At 38.2% G+C, this 15714-nt stretch overlaps 2 protein-coding genes across 9 annotated transcripts in view; one reads left to right on the top strand and one right to left on the bottom strand.

Moving 5' to 3' along the window:
- ITGA4 (integrin subunit alpha 4) overlaps positions 1-8568 on the top strand; it is a 145455-nt gene extending 136887 nt beyond the window's left edge. For all 4 annotated transcript variants that reach the window (XM_089329048.1, XM_089329049.1, XM_002712227.6 and 1 more), the window contains 4 exons: positions 150-269; positions 6033-6131; positions 6519-6638; positions 6897-8568. In XM_089329048.1, the coding sequence (XP_089185174.1) occupies positions 150-269; positions 6033-6131; positions 6519-6638; positions 6897-6989 (432 nt within the window). In that variant the 3' untranslated portion in view covers positions 6990-8568. The remainder of the gene's footprint in view (positions 1-149; positions 270-6032; positions 6132-6518; positions 6639-6896) is intronic.
- Positions 8236-15714, bottom strand: part of CERKL (CERK like autophagy regulator) — a 169497-nt gene continuing 162018 nt past the window's right edge. For all 5 annotated transcript variants that reach the window (XM_089329053.1, XM_089329051.1, XM_070070504.2 and 2 more), the window contains 2 exons: positions 10095-10273; positions 8236-9061 (listed from right to left, as the gene is read on the bottom strand). In XM_089329053.1, the coding sequence (XP_089185179.1) occupies positions 8977-9061; positions 10095-10273 (264 nt within the window). In that variant the 3' untranslated portion in view covers positions 8236-8976. The remainder of the gene's footprint in view (positions 9062-10094; positions 10274-15714) is intronic.

The raw sequence follows: 15714 nt of genomic DNA, 5'->3' as shown, positions 1-15714 counted from the left end.
TTTGTTTAAAGCAAGATAGTGTTTTTAAATGCCACTGTTTAAATCCATGCTTATGCAAAGACAATTTTCTAAATGCCACTAGGGATTCTATGTACCATATTATTTAAATGCTGAAAATTCTAATGTAGCATTTTTATATTATCTTCAAGTATTGCATAAAAGCTGACCCACACTGTTTAAATGTGTTATGTAATTTTGGGAAAATGGAAAGTGGAAAAGAAGCCAGTGTTCACATTCAGCTGGAAGGCCGGCCGTCCATTTTAGAAATGGTAAGTCTCAAATACAGTGATGACTCTTTGTATACGTTCATACACAATCTATTCATGCAAGCCTCTTACAGAGCTGGGATGGTATGGTAGCATTTGACAAATGAATAAGTTATGAATGAAATGTTGCAGTTAAACCATTTCTACATATCATTTGTCTGCATTTACAAAGGACACACCTTTAGTAATTAAGATATTTAAGACTAAGACTATGGAATATAAGATGCATATTTTAGAAAGCATACTCAAAATATTTTTTAAAGATTTATTCATTTATTTGAAAGTCAGAGTTACACAGAGAGAGGAGAGGCAGAGAGAAAAAGAGGTCTTCCATCCAATGGTTCACTCCCCAGTTGGCTGCAACGGCTGGAGCTGCGCCGGTCTGAAGCCAGGAGCTTCTTCCGGGTCTCCCACGCAGGTCCAGGGGCCCAAGGACTGGGGTCATTTTCTCACTGCTTTACCAGGCCATAGCAGAGAGCTGGATCGGAAGTGGAGCAGCCGGGACTAGAACTGGCGCCCATGTGGGATGCTGACGCTTCAGGCCAGGGTGTTAACCCGCTGAGCCACAGTGCCAGCCCCTCAAAATATTCTTAAAAATGTAATACAAGAGTACTTCAAAGACATTCATGGAAGATAGAAATATGCAGAGATTTTAAATTCTTTTCAGCACAATAAACTGATACTTTGCCATTTCTCCACAAATTTTTAAAGTACCCTCATAGTTTAAAAACAAAGCTAACTGAAGTCTTTCATAACATTAAGCCTAACCAACAATCAAAAAATGAAACATACTTTTAAAATAATTAAATTTAAAAGGATGCATTAAAAAATAAACACATCTAGGGGCTGGTGTTGTGATGTAGCAGTTTAAGCTGCCTTCTACAATGCTGGTATCCCATATGGGCACCTATTCAAGTCCCCACTGCTCCCAATCCAATTTCCTGCTAATGCACTTGGGAAAGCATCGGAAGATAGCCCACAGTTTCTGGGCCTCTGCTCCTACATGGGAGACCTGGATAGAGCTCCTGACCTCCTGGCCCAGCCCTGGCCATTGTGGCCATCCAACCAACAGATGGAAAACCTCTGTCTCTTCTTCTCTAACTCTGCCTTTCAAATGAATCTTTAAAACACACACACACATCTAGAGGAACATGTATATTTGAGGATAAAAGTAGTTTTATCTGTGATGTCGCAGATGAAATGGTTTTAAATTTAAAGAACAAAATTTCACAGCACAAAGACTTTTCTTTTATCACAAGGCAGATTTCCTTATTACCATCTTATATTAGTATAATACATTTGTCACAATCAAAGAAAAACCAGTTTCCCTATTAGGAACATCTGATGTTAGTACATCTGTCACAACTGATGATCCACATCCATCTTCCCCTATGATTTTTAATACAAGCGCTTCCTGTCACTCCCACTCTCTCAGCTTCTGAGTTCAGAATGTGGTTCTGTCTCTTTGTTTAAACATTTATTAGAAAGGCAGAGATCCTCCATCTGCTGGTTACTCCCAAAATGGCCTCAGCAGCCAGGGTTAGGCCAGGCTGGAGTCAGAAACTCCATCCGGGTCTCCTATATGGGTGACAAGGACCCAAGTACTTGGATCATCTTACACCGCTTACCCAGATGTATTAGCAGGAAGCTACATCTGAAGCAAAGCAGTAGGGTCCTGAACCAGTACACTCCAGTCTGGGATGCCAGCATCACAGGTGGCAGTGTAACCTGCGGTGCCTGAACACCCACCCATAGAATGAGATTTGCTTTTTTGCCCCCACATATGAGAAAGTACATGAAGTATTTGTCTTTCTGTACCTCATTTTTCACTCAAAATAACTTCCAATTCCATCCATTTTGCTGAAAATGACAAGATGAGAAAATTTCATTCTTTTTAATGGTTGAATACTATTTCATTGTATATATGTACTATATTTTCTTTATCCATTAATCTGATGATACCATGGTTGGTTCTGTATTTGGCTGTTGTGAACAGTGCTGTTATCAACATGGCCAATCAGGTGTCTCCTTGATAAAAGGATTTCATGTCTTTTGGGTGTATACCCGGCAGTGGGATCACTGGATCACATGGTACTTTTATTTCCCATTTTTATCTTCCCATTTTTTGTATACTTGCGGATTCCTTTCAACAGTGTTTTAAAAGCTTCATTGTAGAAATCTTTAAGTTCTTTAAATTTATTCCTAATTATGATTTTTGTAGCCATTGTGAATGGGTTTTTTTCTTGATTTCCTTTTTAGCAAGATAATTACTCGTGTATAAAAATGTTACTATTTTATGTCTGAAGATTTTATATCCTGTGACTTAACTGAATTGGTTTATCAGTTTTAACAGCCATTTGGTACAGTGTTTAGGTTTTTCCATGTATTACATCTTCAGGCATTTTGACTTTCTCCCTTGCAACTTAGATGCCTTTTCTTTCTTTCTCCTCCCTAATTGCTCTTGCTGTTACTTTCAATACTATATTAAGAGTGGCGAATGTGAACATTCTTGTTTTCAGATTTCATGGACAGTCCTTTCAATTTTTCAGTATGATATTGGCTATTGGTTTTCATAGATTTATCAGAGGGGTGGGAGCTAGGTCAAGTCCTGGCTGCTGCACTTCCCATCCAGCTCTCTGCCGATGGCCTGGGAAAACAGTGGAGGATAGGCCAATTCCTTGAGCCCTGTACCTGCGTGGGAGACCCCAAGGAAACTCCTGGCTTCAGATCACCCCAGCTCTGGCCCTTATGGCCATTTGGGGAATGAACCAGCAGGTAGAACACCTTGCTCTCTCTGCCACTCTGTAACTCTACCTTTCAAATAAAATTTTTAAAAAACTATCTGAAAATCAGAGAGACAGTGAGATCTTCCACTCACTGAGTCACTCCCCAAATGACAACAATGACTAGGACTGGGCCAGGCCAACCCCACGAGCCTGGAATTCCATCCTGGTCTCCCATGGAGGTGGCAGGCACCTAAGTGCTTGGGCCATCTTCCCCTGTTTTCATAGGTGCATTAGCAGGGAGCTAGATTGGAAGTGGAGCAGCCAGGACTGTAACCTGGTGCACTCATGTGGGGTGCTATTGTCACAGATGGTAGCTTACTCCACTGCACCACAATGACCACTCCGAGCCTGTGTAGTTTGGAGGCATTTGCTTTTTACAAAGATTTTTTTTTTTAATTTGACGGTTAGCAGTGAGAGAGAGACAGCAGAGAGAAAGGTCTACCTTCCATTGGTTCACCCTCCCAAATGGCTGCCAGGAGCTCCTTCCCAATCTCCCATGTGGGTGCAGGGGCCCAAGCACTTGGGCCATCCTCCATTGCCTTCTCAGGCCACAGCAGACAGCTGGACTGGAAGAGCAACCAGGACTAGAACCCGGTGCCAATCCCAAGGCATTTGCTTCTATACCTAATTTGCTGAGGGCTTTTTCTAATAAAGGAGTTTGAACTTCATCAAGTGTATTCTCTGCATCTATTGACATAACTTTTTGAATCTTTTATTTTTGTGAGGTGAACAAGAGTAATATATACAGATTTAAGAGCATATTTCCCACTCTACCGTCTGTTTTTTTTTTTTTTTTCAGTGTTTACAATGACATACTCTTATGATTATAAAAGAATTCAGGTAGTAAGTAGAAAAACCAGTGTTCCTCAAGAATATATGCAAGGGCTGTACACCATCATAAGATCTCAAAATGTCAATTTTGCTCATATATATTTTTTGGACTCTGTATGTTACCACAAATCAGGCAAAACAAATGCTGTGTCTTTTTGGGACTGACTATTGTGCTTAGTGAAGTGTTTCCAGTTGCAAAACACAGGATTTCATCTTATGGCTGAGTAGTATTCTATTGTGTAAATATACTATGGAATTTGTATTCAGTCATCAGATGGACTTCTGGGTTGATTCATATCTTAGCTATTGTGAACTGAACTTCATTTTCATATGCTGATTTCATTTCATTTGGGAAAAGTCCCAGCAGTGGGATGGCTGCCTCATCTAGAGATCAGTTCTCAGATTTCTGAGGAATCTTCATACTGTCTTCTAGAATGGCTATACTAGTTTACATTTCTGTCAACAGGAATAATATAGGGTAATAGGGTACCTCTTCCCCTGCATCCTCACAGCAGCATGTATTCTGTTTTGATTTTTGGATGATAGCTATTTCCAACTGGGGTGAAATGAAACCTCATTGTGGTTTTTGATCTGGATTTTCCCTTTTGAAAGATGCCTGTAAAAGTCCTTTGCCTGTTTCCTAACTGCATTATTCGTTTTGTTGTTGAATTTGAGCTTTTTATAAATTCTGGCTATTAATCAATTGCATAGTTTACAAATGTTTTTTCCCATTCATTTGGTAGAGTGTTTACATCAGGCTAAGAAGCTTCTGAAATTAATCCATTTTGTCTAATTTTTCCTTGATTGCCTGTGCTTCTGGGGACTTTTCCCAGAAATCATTGCCTATGTCAATATTTTGCAGTATTTCCCCTAGTAATTTGCTGGTATCAGGTCATAGATTTAGATTCTTGATCCATTTTGAGTTAATTTTTGTGTAAGGTAGGGGTCTTGCTTAATACTTCTGCATGTGGAAATCCAGTTTTTCCACTGTATTTTTAATTGACATTGAATTCTTCATTTTTAATATTTCACTTTGATTTCTCCTCAATATTTCGATCTCCTGGCAACAGTTTTCCATCTGTATCATGTATGGGTTTCTTTAACTCATGAATTTGCTCCTCTTTGTTTTTGAGTAATCTTAATTCCTTTTCATGCATTTCATCAATCTCTGAGTCTTTTGGAAGAGCTTTATTGTCCTTTAAATTTCTGCATTTGTGAAATCGTTGTTGGTTTTCTCCTCTGATGGCTTTTACCTTTGAAATATGCTTCTGTGGCTTAGTGGAGTCAGGGAGTTTTAGTCATTACTCAGGGTGATGTGAGAGTCCAGGGTGACAACCAACTTGGGTATGGTAGATCTCCTCTGTTGTGGGCAGGTCACCTTTCATACTGTCAAGGTCCAGGTTACTGAAGATTGTTGGTATGGGCTTTCTTGTGCATTGTAGCAGCCTTCTAGCTGTTGGTATCTTTGGGATAAAACCCTCCCCTGGGCAGTAGCAACTTCTCTGGATCTAGATGTAACTTATTTACCATTTTGGCACTAAAAATGAATTACAAAGTATTTTAATTGGGGGGCTCATAGCCCTCTACCAGAATCCGACTGAAAAATATATTCTTATCTCCTACATACATTAAAATAAATCCCAAGTATACTGAGAAGCTGCAAAGCCACCAATCTAAATCTGAGTTATGAAGTTCCTGCTTTAGTAAAGCTCATCCACTGACTTTGTAGTTGAATTCTGTAACTATTTATGCCACATTTTCTCATTAAGAAATTAAGATTATATGTACATATTTAATTTAGAAAGCAATAAAAGATGGATTTGAGGAATGTTTTTTCAAGTAAAGAAAGTATTATTTGAGGCTAAAAATTAAGTATCTAGGAAAAATATTGGAAACTATTAAACATACTTCTTACAGTAGTATAACATATCAAGTTATCTGAAAAGCCCTATTTTTAATAAAAATCAATAATTTAATTTAATTGCAATGATTCTTCCTTTGCCTTAAGGAGATGATCTTGGTATTAACTACAAAGGGTGAAAGGAATCTATGAAAACCTTTACCTGGTTTGTAAATATCATGAGAAATCAATATGTATTCATGAAATAAAACTATACATCATGGCCACTATCTTTCTTTTATTTATCAGGATGAGACATCGTCACTCAAGTTTGAAATAAGGGCGACAGCTTTTCCAGAGCCGCATCCAAAAGTTGTTGAATTAAACAAGGAAGAGAATGTTGCACATGTAAGATTACCCTTCTAAGTGAGATTTTAAAATTGTAGGAGAACCATGTTGGGAGGATGTTTATAATTACCTCCTTTGGAGAACCTGAGTCAGTAAATTACAGTGTAACCACCTCATGGAAAGCCTTGAATATTTCATTTCCAGTTGCCCTTTCTTATACCTGAAGTAGTGAATGGCATAGATAGCTCTTAAGGGAAGTCAATTTGGTAGCAGTGAGAAAAGAATGGAATGAAATTAATAGCTACCACTGTTTCCTGGGGTAGTATTAGAACTGCCTAACCCCCTTCTCCGGCTGATTCTAGTTACTAAAGACTGGAAAGAGGTTTCAAAGAAAAATGTAAACTAGTTTCTAAACTGATGATTCCTTATTTTGCTTGATTTATGTAGGTTTTGCTAGAAGGACTACATCATCAAAGACCCAAACGTCATTTTACTATAGTGATTATTTCTAGCAGTTTGCTACTTGGACTTATAGTACTTCTATTGATTTCATATGTCATGTGGAAGGTAAGCCTTTAAACTACTCAAATACCATTCTTTTTTTTTGTTTCCTAAAAACATGAATTGAATTAAATAATCACTATTAATATATCTTCAAAAATACCCTTTCTATAACAGTAGCTTTGAAACATTTTTTTTCTGAAAAACATTGCACATTCAGGTAACACTGAAAAGTGCTGCACTGAATCATCAATTTTTACTGATTATTTGATGTGACTGTAGTATGCTTATAACTCACTAATGATTATGTAATGATATTTTCAGGCTGGCTTCTTTAAAAGACAGTACAAATCAATCCTACAAGAAGAAAATAGAAGAGACAGTTGGAGTTATGTCAAAAGCAATAATGACAATTAAAGACTACTTTCACATTGAGAGAACTGAAAAAGACTCAGGTTTCTAAAAAGCACTGTTTACAAGAAAACATGAATTTTGCTCAAGCTTCTTCCAAGTAATGAGAAAGAAAACTGCCGAAGTGTTAATATATCCAAAGATAATCTTTCAGCTGTCAAGGGGATAGAGAAACACTAACACATGCAATTTAGTCAAGAAAAGTAAACCTTGATGGTATCTGGACATGAAGGCATATCGGAATTGAGTCATTCAGGAAATAAACAACTTGATTGATAAAGCTTTGGACTTGAAATATCTTCTTAAAAAATATTAACCATATGTGCTCACCTGGGTAAAATAAACCTCACTGAATGGACAGTGATTTATTTTCAAATGTGCTCTTTAAAAATACTTAAGATGTTTCAAAGGGTTGTTCCCAAAGTTTCTAATGAGTGAAAGAAGGACATTGTTATTTTAAAGCAGATTTTATCTTTAAAGACTTTTTATTTGTAACACGTTTCCTATGGACCTTGTGCCAACAATTACATTATTCAGAAGTCTATGAACATTACAGGCCTGATGAGCGAACTTCAGAAGGAACTTATACACTGGCTTGAGCTTCACGTGATGACTTCAATAATTACTATTTGTACATCTATGGATTTCCCTTCTGTACACGTTTTAAAGATAAAATCCACCAGTCTCCTCTAGTACAACTTTATCCAAGCATACCCAGGAGATCATTTTTTAGGCATCGTAATTTATATTCTAAACAACAGACACAACTGTTGCACTTTAGCCAGTATACACTGATGTCAAAAACATGAAAACTGTACCTCACGGATGATTTTTAAAATGTTAGAGCTGTGCAAAGGAAAAAGTCAATATTTATACATATTGGGTACTATACTGACTGCCTAAAATTAAAAAATGACAAGCATTTGCTTAGGTGTTATTTTCAAATACATATTTTAATCAGGTCTATGAAAGCATACTCTTCTGCATTGAAATGGAAAAACAAAATTCATAAACTGAAAAATACCAACTTGTATACAATGAATATAAATGTGATAAACAGTTTGTTGATACTTGACGTTCTATTTGGATTTTAAGTAATATATCTTTAAATACCTTTTCATTTGCAAGTAGAAGTGTTGTAATATTTATTTCATATACTCGGGGTACTGCTAATTATAGAATATAACTTCATCTGTCTAGGAAAGCTGTGGTCAAATTTTGAACATCTGTTAAAAGTGATCAGACAAAATAGAGGGTTAAGATTTTTCTGTGAAGTTCCTGTCAATGATTGGCCATTAAGGTTTTGTAATTTATGAAAATACAGATCACAAAACTCAGTGACCTCAGAATATATACCAACAGATATCAACTTTTGAATACTTTTAGATAATTTAATGTTTTAACAGTATGTAAGCTCACATAGCTTTTTCAAGAGCATGTATAAAATCATGGATGAAAATTGAAGCCCCACTTTACATTGAAAATAAACACAGCTACTGACTGAGCTGATGAATATTGCCTAGTTTGAAAAATGTTTTGCATAGTTCCAAATAAAATTTGTTATGAACATCGCCACTTTACAAAACTGAGTTATTTCTTGGTAAGTAGTCTCAATACTGTAAAGATTTTGGAAAAGGAGTTCTCCTTATGCCACTACTGATTTTGAAGCCTCCTCAATAAAATCAGGTCAGTCCTATTTCCTGTGCTCTGTTAGAGGAGCTCAACTCCTGAAAATGAAAGAATCAAAATATCAATATATCATGATGATGCCTAAGCTTATAAAACATCTCCTTTCAGTCCCAGTAAATACTTCGAAAAACGTGAGTTTAAATTGTTACTGGTATTTTTCATGTTTTCCATTTGATTTTTTATAGCCTTGGCTATTTTTTAGGAACATCAGAAATGGTAATTTTCTTTTAAAGAGATTTTTTCTAGTATATCAATTGATAGCATGACCATATTCCTTCATGTTGAAATTGTGGTTTGCACATTACTATTTTAAACAATGACATGTTTCTTTAGAATCACTCATCTCTTCCATGGTGCCTCCATAAAGACTGATAAGTCTTGGATGCAATCTACAAAGAAAAGAATATGTGTAATTATTATTTATTCAACTACCATTGTAATTTTTTTTACAGACGTATACAACTAATGAGTATGGCACATAATACCAATAATTACTCTCCAGTACTCTGCATTGCCTTGAAAAAGTCCATTGTGTCTGTAGAACACTCATCTCGTAGGTGCCATTGGATACATTTAATATTTCATAAGGTTTTCCCAAAATACATTTGCATGTTCCTAAATTTGTTTATCACTCTTATTTCTTACGTAATGTGCAAAATTGTTCTTATGTCATATAAGTGGAATGCTTTGCAAAGAATTGATTAAAGCAAACTTCTAAAAAGAAAACAATGATATCAGTTTGAGAAAAACTACAAGACTACAGGATTGAATTCAGTCTACTACTGAGGTGGCTTCACAAAGATTTAAAATCTCGATTCATTTTTTAAAATCTAAAATGGAAATTGTAGACACATTGTCTGTATAATTTCTGCAGAATAACTTAGCATGTAAAACTAGAATGTTTGGCTGGTGCCTCAGCTCACTTGGCTAATCCTCTGCCTGCGGCGCCGGCACCCTGGGTTCCAGTCCCGGTTGCTCCTATTCCAGTCCAGCTATCTGCTGTGGCCCCGGGAGGGCAATGGAGGATGGCCCAAGTGCTTGGGCCCTGCACCCGCATGGGAGACCAGGAGGAAGCACCTGGCTCTTGGCTTTGGATCGGCGCAGTGCGCCAGCCATTTGGGGTGGTGAACCAACAGAAAATGAAGACCTTTCTCTCTAACTCTGCCTGTCAAAAAAAAAAAAAAAAACCTAGAATGTTTAATGTTTCATTAAAACAAAAATATCATTGCTCTACATAAAAGCTGGCAAATAACCATGAAGTTATACTTCAGTGAAAGTTGCATAGGAATCCTTTCTACTTCCCCGATTTACTGACATTTTTTTACTTTAACTGCCTGCTTTGATAAAGAAGGCGGCTTTCATTATACTTGAAGTTTTGAGTGAACAGATCAACATACAATGCAGTGAAATGAGGAGACTCACCTCACATGGACCTCGGATGGAACCCACATTAAATCACCATCTACATTCCAGGGGAAGCCATCTTCTGAAGCCGTTTCATGAGACCCCTCCTCCTCCTCTGGGTTGTATCCACTGGTTCTATTCCTAGGACGAACTCTTACTTCTTCAACAGTGTAAGTCTCAACAAATGGAAAATTGAACTAAATAAAATAAATGCAAATAGTCATGATGCTTGCTTTATCTAACTGATGCAAGGCAAAGTTCACTGTGCCATTCCTCACTAACATCAACCTGCATGCTGATATCTGCATAGCTCTGGAGCTGCATGGTCATGGATCCCCAATCTGTTCTGAAAAAGGAATCTCTTTTCTGAAGCTTTCCAAAAAAAGAACTGAAAATCTTATTTTATGACAAATAATACACATGTATAAAATGCCTATGATGAGCATATTATAGATTTTCCAAGTAAAGATGGAACTTTACATAATTTATTAACCAGTCAACAAGTTTATCTGACAACAAGCAAACTCCAGTGTAAGTTTCACACTTGGAATTTAATTTGAAAGAACTTAGGTCAAAATTTATGAGATACAATTGTAAGTATATCTCTTTTTGAGAAAGCCAATCAAATGTAATTTTCAAATATTTATTTACCTGCCTCATCCCCATTTAAAAATGGACATAAATTACAAGATAATTATATTTTCATATTAACCTTTATAGAATGTTGCAAGATTACTTAGGGAAACAAAAAATGCAATTTAAGTTAACTACAGTGAAAAATTATATGTTCTCTGAATAACTTTCATGAAATGCACAATAACTCTCTATTACAGTTTTGGATTAAATGACATGAGATTTATTCCTATTTCACCATGCAAAAGTACTTCAAAAAGCCTGTGGTAATGAATGTTCTGAAAGTTATATGTCCACATATAAGCCTCAATGAAGCACAGAATTCTGTTTAAGAGGCAGAAAGAGCAAGTAAGCACTCACTCCCATCCTCTAGTTCACTCCCCAAATGCCTGCTATATCCAGAGTCAAAACCAGGAGCTAGAAATCCAGTCTATGTCTCCCAGTTGAAGGGCAGGAACCTAACTACTTGTGCCATCATCTGCTGCCTCCTACAGCACACATTAGCAGGGAACTTGAAATAGGAGTAGAGCCAACATCCAAACTCAGGCACTTAGGCATCCCAAGGAGTATCTTAACCAAGTCGGCCACCTACAGAAGCAGAAACTTTAGACAACTGATAGAAAACTAGGGTTTCCCACAATATCCTTATTTTACATATGTTAAAAACTAAGGTCCTGCAGATTTTACAGTTTATACTGCACAATAAACTGAGTTGCTGCCAGTGCTGTGGCAAAGTGGGTAAAGCTGCTACCCACAGTGCCAACATCTCATATGGGCACCATTTTGAGTCCCAGCTGCTCCACTTTTGTTCCAGCTCTGGTATGGCCTGGGATAGCAATGGAAGATGGTCCGAGTCCTTGGGCCCCTGCACCTACATGGGAGACCCTGAAGAAGCGCCGTGCTCCTGGCTTAGGGTGCAGCTCTGGCCATTGTGGCCATCTGGGGAGTGACAGAGAATCTAAGATATTCCCTCTCCCTCTTTCCCCCTCTATAACTCTGCCTTTCAAAAAAGTAAGTCTTTTAATAAAATAAACTGAGTTACATGTGGACTGGATGGTAGCATCAGCTGCTCTGATTGAGGTACAGAATTAGAGGGCCCTAAGCTGCTTTCCGCCAAACCAGCCTGGCTCTTTATAAAACTGACAGTCACTGCAATACAGCCCACACTCAGTGTAAATCCTTGGGTACATGTTAAACTTGCAGAAATTTCTATGGAATCACTCACTTCAAACGTAATGTGTTTTAGTCAGCACAGGGATCAGTAGAATGGAACAAAGCCCAGAAATGAATCCATGTATATATGGACAACTGATTTTTGACAAAGGTGCCAAAACATACTGGAGACAGGATAATCTCTTCAATGATGGCGCTGACAAACCTGGACCTATGGATGTGTAAGGATAACATCAGATCCCTGCCTCTCACCTGTATGAACATCAACTCAATTTGGATCCAAGACCTAAATGTGGGGCCGGCACTGTGGTGCAGCAGGTTAATGCCCTGGCCTGAAGTGCCAGCATCTCATATGGGCACCAGTTCAATACCCAGCTGCTCCACTTCTGATCCAGCTCTCTGCTATGGCCTGGGAAAGCAGTAGAAGATGGCCCAAGTCCTTGGGCCCCTGGACCCACGTGGGAGACCTAGAAAAAGCTCCTGGCTTCTGATCCATTGTGGCCAATTGGGGAGTGAACCATCGGATGGAAGACCTCTTTCTCTCTGTCTCTCCTCTCTGTGTAACTCTCATTTTCAAATACATAAATAAATCTTAAAAAAAAGACCTAAATGTAAGAACTGAAATTATGATATTGCTAGAAGAAAACATGAGGAAGCACTTTTAAGATGTTGAAAGACCTAAATATAGAGTTCTCAAAAGAAGAAACACAAATACCCAACAAATATTTTAAAAGCTGTTCAATATAAGTAGCTGTCACGGAAATGCAAGTCAAAACCACAATGAGGTATCATCTCACCCTGTCAGAGGGCTATCCTCAAAAAATAACAAATGCTGGCAAGAATGTGCAGAAAGGGAAACTGAGACATTGCTGGTGGGAAACTAAATTAGTACAGCTACCATGGAAACTTTATGGAGGCCTGTGCCATGGCTCAATAGGCTAATCCTCCGCCTGCAGCGCCGGCACACTGGGTTCTAGTCCCAGTTGCTCCTCTTCCAGTCCAGCTCTCTGCTGTGGCCCAGGAGGGCAGTGGAGGATGGCTCAAGTGCTTGGGCCCCTGCATCCACATGGGAGACCAGGAGGAGACACCTGACTCCTGGCTTCAGATCAGCGCGGCGCTGGCCGTGGTGGCCATTTGGGGAATGAACCAACGGAAGGAAGACCTTTCTCTCTCTCTCTCTCTCACTGTCCACTCTACCTATCAAATAAATAAATAAAAAACACAGGAACCTGGGTGTGATTCTCTGTGACAAAAACATTAATATAAGAAGTTAATAGGAGAAATAGGGTGAAGAATATGGGGAGTATGTATCAGTACCTTTTTTGTAAATATAAAGTTGTTCTCAAGTAAAATGTTAATAACATGGGGCCAGCATTGTGGCACAGCACGTTCAGCTGCTATAGGCAATGCTGATATCCCATAGAGTGCTGGTTTGAGTCCTGGCTGCTCACTTCCTACCCAGCTCTCTGCTAAAGTGCCTGGGAAAGCAGCACAAGATGGCCCAAGAATGTGGGACCCTGTCAACCATGAGGGAGATATGGATGGAGTTCCAGACTCCTGGCTTCAGCCTAGCCAAATCCCGGCCATTTGGAGCTTTTAGATAGTGGACCAGTAGATGTAAGGTTTTCTTTCTCGCTCTCCCCCTCTCTCTCTCTCCCCTTTTCAAATAAATAAATCTTTCTGTAAGTAAATAAGAAAATATTATATGTTTAAAATGCATCATTGATAACTGTCTGTAGGGTTTAAATTATAACTCCACCCTACTTCCTCTCAATATATCCAAATCCTTACCCCTTGTACTTACTTGATACCTTATCTGGAAACAAGGTCTTCACAGATGTAGTCAAGTTAAAATGAGGTCATTAGGATGGCCCTAACCAAGCATGACTGACATCCGTACAAGAGGTAAAAATGCAATGTGATGGCAGAATCAGATTGGAGTGAGGTAGCTGCCAGCCAAGGAATGACAAGAATTGACACCCACCACCAGTAAGTTTTTTATCTTACATCATCAGATCCCCGGTTATATGTGCACACCTCACAAAATGAAATCCTATCCATCCACTCAGATTTGTTACATGTGAAGCCATAGACATTGTCAAGTGGGAATTCAGGGAGCCAACTGCTCAGTACGTTTTATCAGGGTACATTTGCACATGGGGAAGCGAAGTCAACACTTATGACTGTGATACAGAGAAGCACCACAGTGATGCAAACATAGGCTTCCACTTGGAAACAAGAAGGGGCAAACAAGCTCAGGATACTGGGAAAGTCCCCGTTTGAACCATCTTTAAAAGAACTCAGAAGCGTTAGCCTGGAGTATAAGAAAAGGAGTTCTGCCAAGATGAAACAGCACTTACCAAAGTACAGAGGTATGGCAGGGTTAAACAACTACAAAAAAATCAGCCTACTGTTCTGGGCTGTATTGTCTCCATCCCCAAAGGAATTCTTCAGCTGAAATCTCAAACCCAAGCACTATATTTGGAAGGGCTTTAAAGAGATAATTAAGTTAAAATGAGACCTTTCCAGTATGACTCTATGAATGATGTCAATATAAGAAGGTGGAATTTGGATACATGGAAAGACATCAGGGATGTGTGTACACAGAAGAGAATCCATATGAGGACACAGAGAGAAGCCCTGTGCAATCCAGAGAGCGCTTCAGGACAAACCAAAGCTGCTGACACCTGCTTGGACTTCTAACATCAGAACAGTTAAAACAGAAAGCAATTTGCTGTTTAATGTCCCTATGCTGGGTTTTGTTACTGAAGCTCCAGCAAATGAAAGCAATGACCAAGACAAACAGTACCTGTTGGAGGGTGCAAAAAAGTGATGATACAAAGGGCTATGGGCTCCATGCTAAGGAAATCAGAGATTATCCTGAGAGCAATGAAAATGGCACAGAAAAACTAACCCAGAAATAAAGCAGATGTGTTTTTTAAGTCTATTTATATTTTCTGTGTATCTATTCTTTATAAGTGCATCAAATTAACTTTGAAAGCAGTAACCTCAGGAATCAATCCATTTATTTTTATCTATCTTTACTATGCTACACATTTTAGAATTTCTTTGCAAAAAATTACTGAGCAACAGCATGGACTTTAAGCTTTGAATTATCTAAATCAGAGTTAAGTCTAATGAAACTCATACAAACACAAAGGCACCAGTTGTTTGCATCTAAAGCAAAATATGACTGTAGACTACATGGGAGAAATAAGTTATAATATGTCTTGCGTAACGTACTGTTGCTTTAAAAACACTTTCCTACAGACATAGACTTATTTTTCATGGCATTTTGTTAGTATTTCTCTTGGTTTTTGAGAGGCAGAGGGAGACAGACATCTCCCATCTGCTTGCTCTCTCCCTAAATCCCCACAATTGCTGGTACTGGACCAGGTCAAAGCCTGGAGCCCAGAACTCAACTCAGGCCTCCCATGTAGGTGGCAGGGACTCAAATATTTAATCTCTCATCTGCTGCATCTCAGTCTACATTAGCAAAAAGCTAAATCAGGAATAGAGCCAGGACTTCAACCCAAGCACTTTAATGTGGGATATGGGCATTCTAACCAGCAGTTTATTTTAAAGGTTAGCATTACTTTCAAAATCAAAAGATAGTGAATTTTGCTAGAGATAAAACAGTGAAATCTAGAAAAAATTTCCTTAGAAATTTACCCTGTAGGCAATTCCACAGGAGATCTTTTGTAAACAATTTGTACAATAAATGCCTCTTTAAAATACATACAGAGCTTCACAGGCATACATTCCTCAGTTGATACTCCTTTAAATTCTCAAATAAGGCTACATTAATGAAGTTAATACTCATTTATGTTCT

The sequence above is a fragment of the Oryctolagus cuniculus genome, chromosome 3 (assembly GCF_051225735.1).
Source record: "Oryctolagus cuniculus isolate XC-2025 breed Fujian yellow rabbit chromosome 3, ASM5122573v1, whole genome shotgun sequence".
NCBI classification, from domain to species: domain Eukaryota; kingdom Metazoa; phylum Chordata; class Mammalia; order Lagomorpha; family Leporidae; genus Oryctolagus; species Oryctolagus cuniculus.
This window is presented reverse-complemented; position numbering and strand designations above follow the sequence as displayed.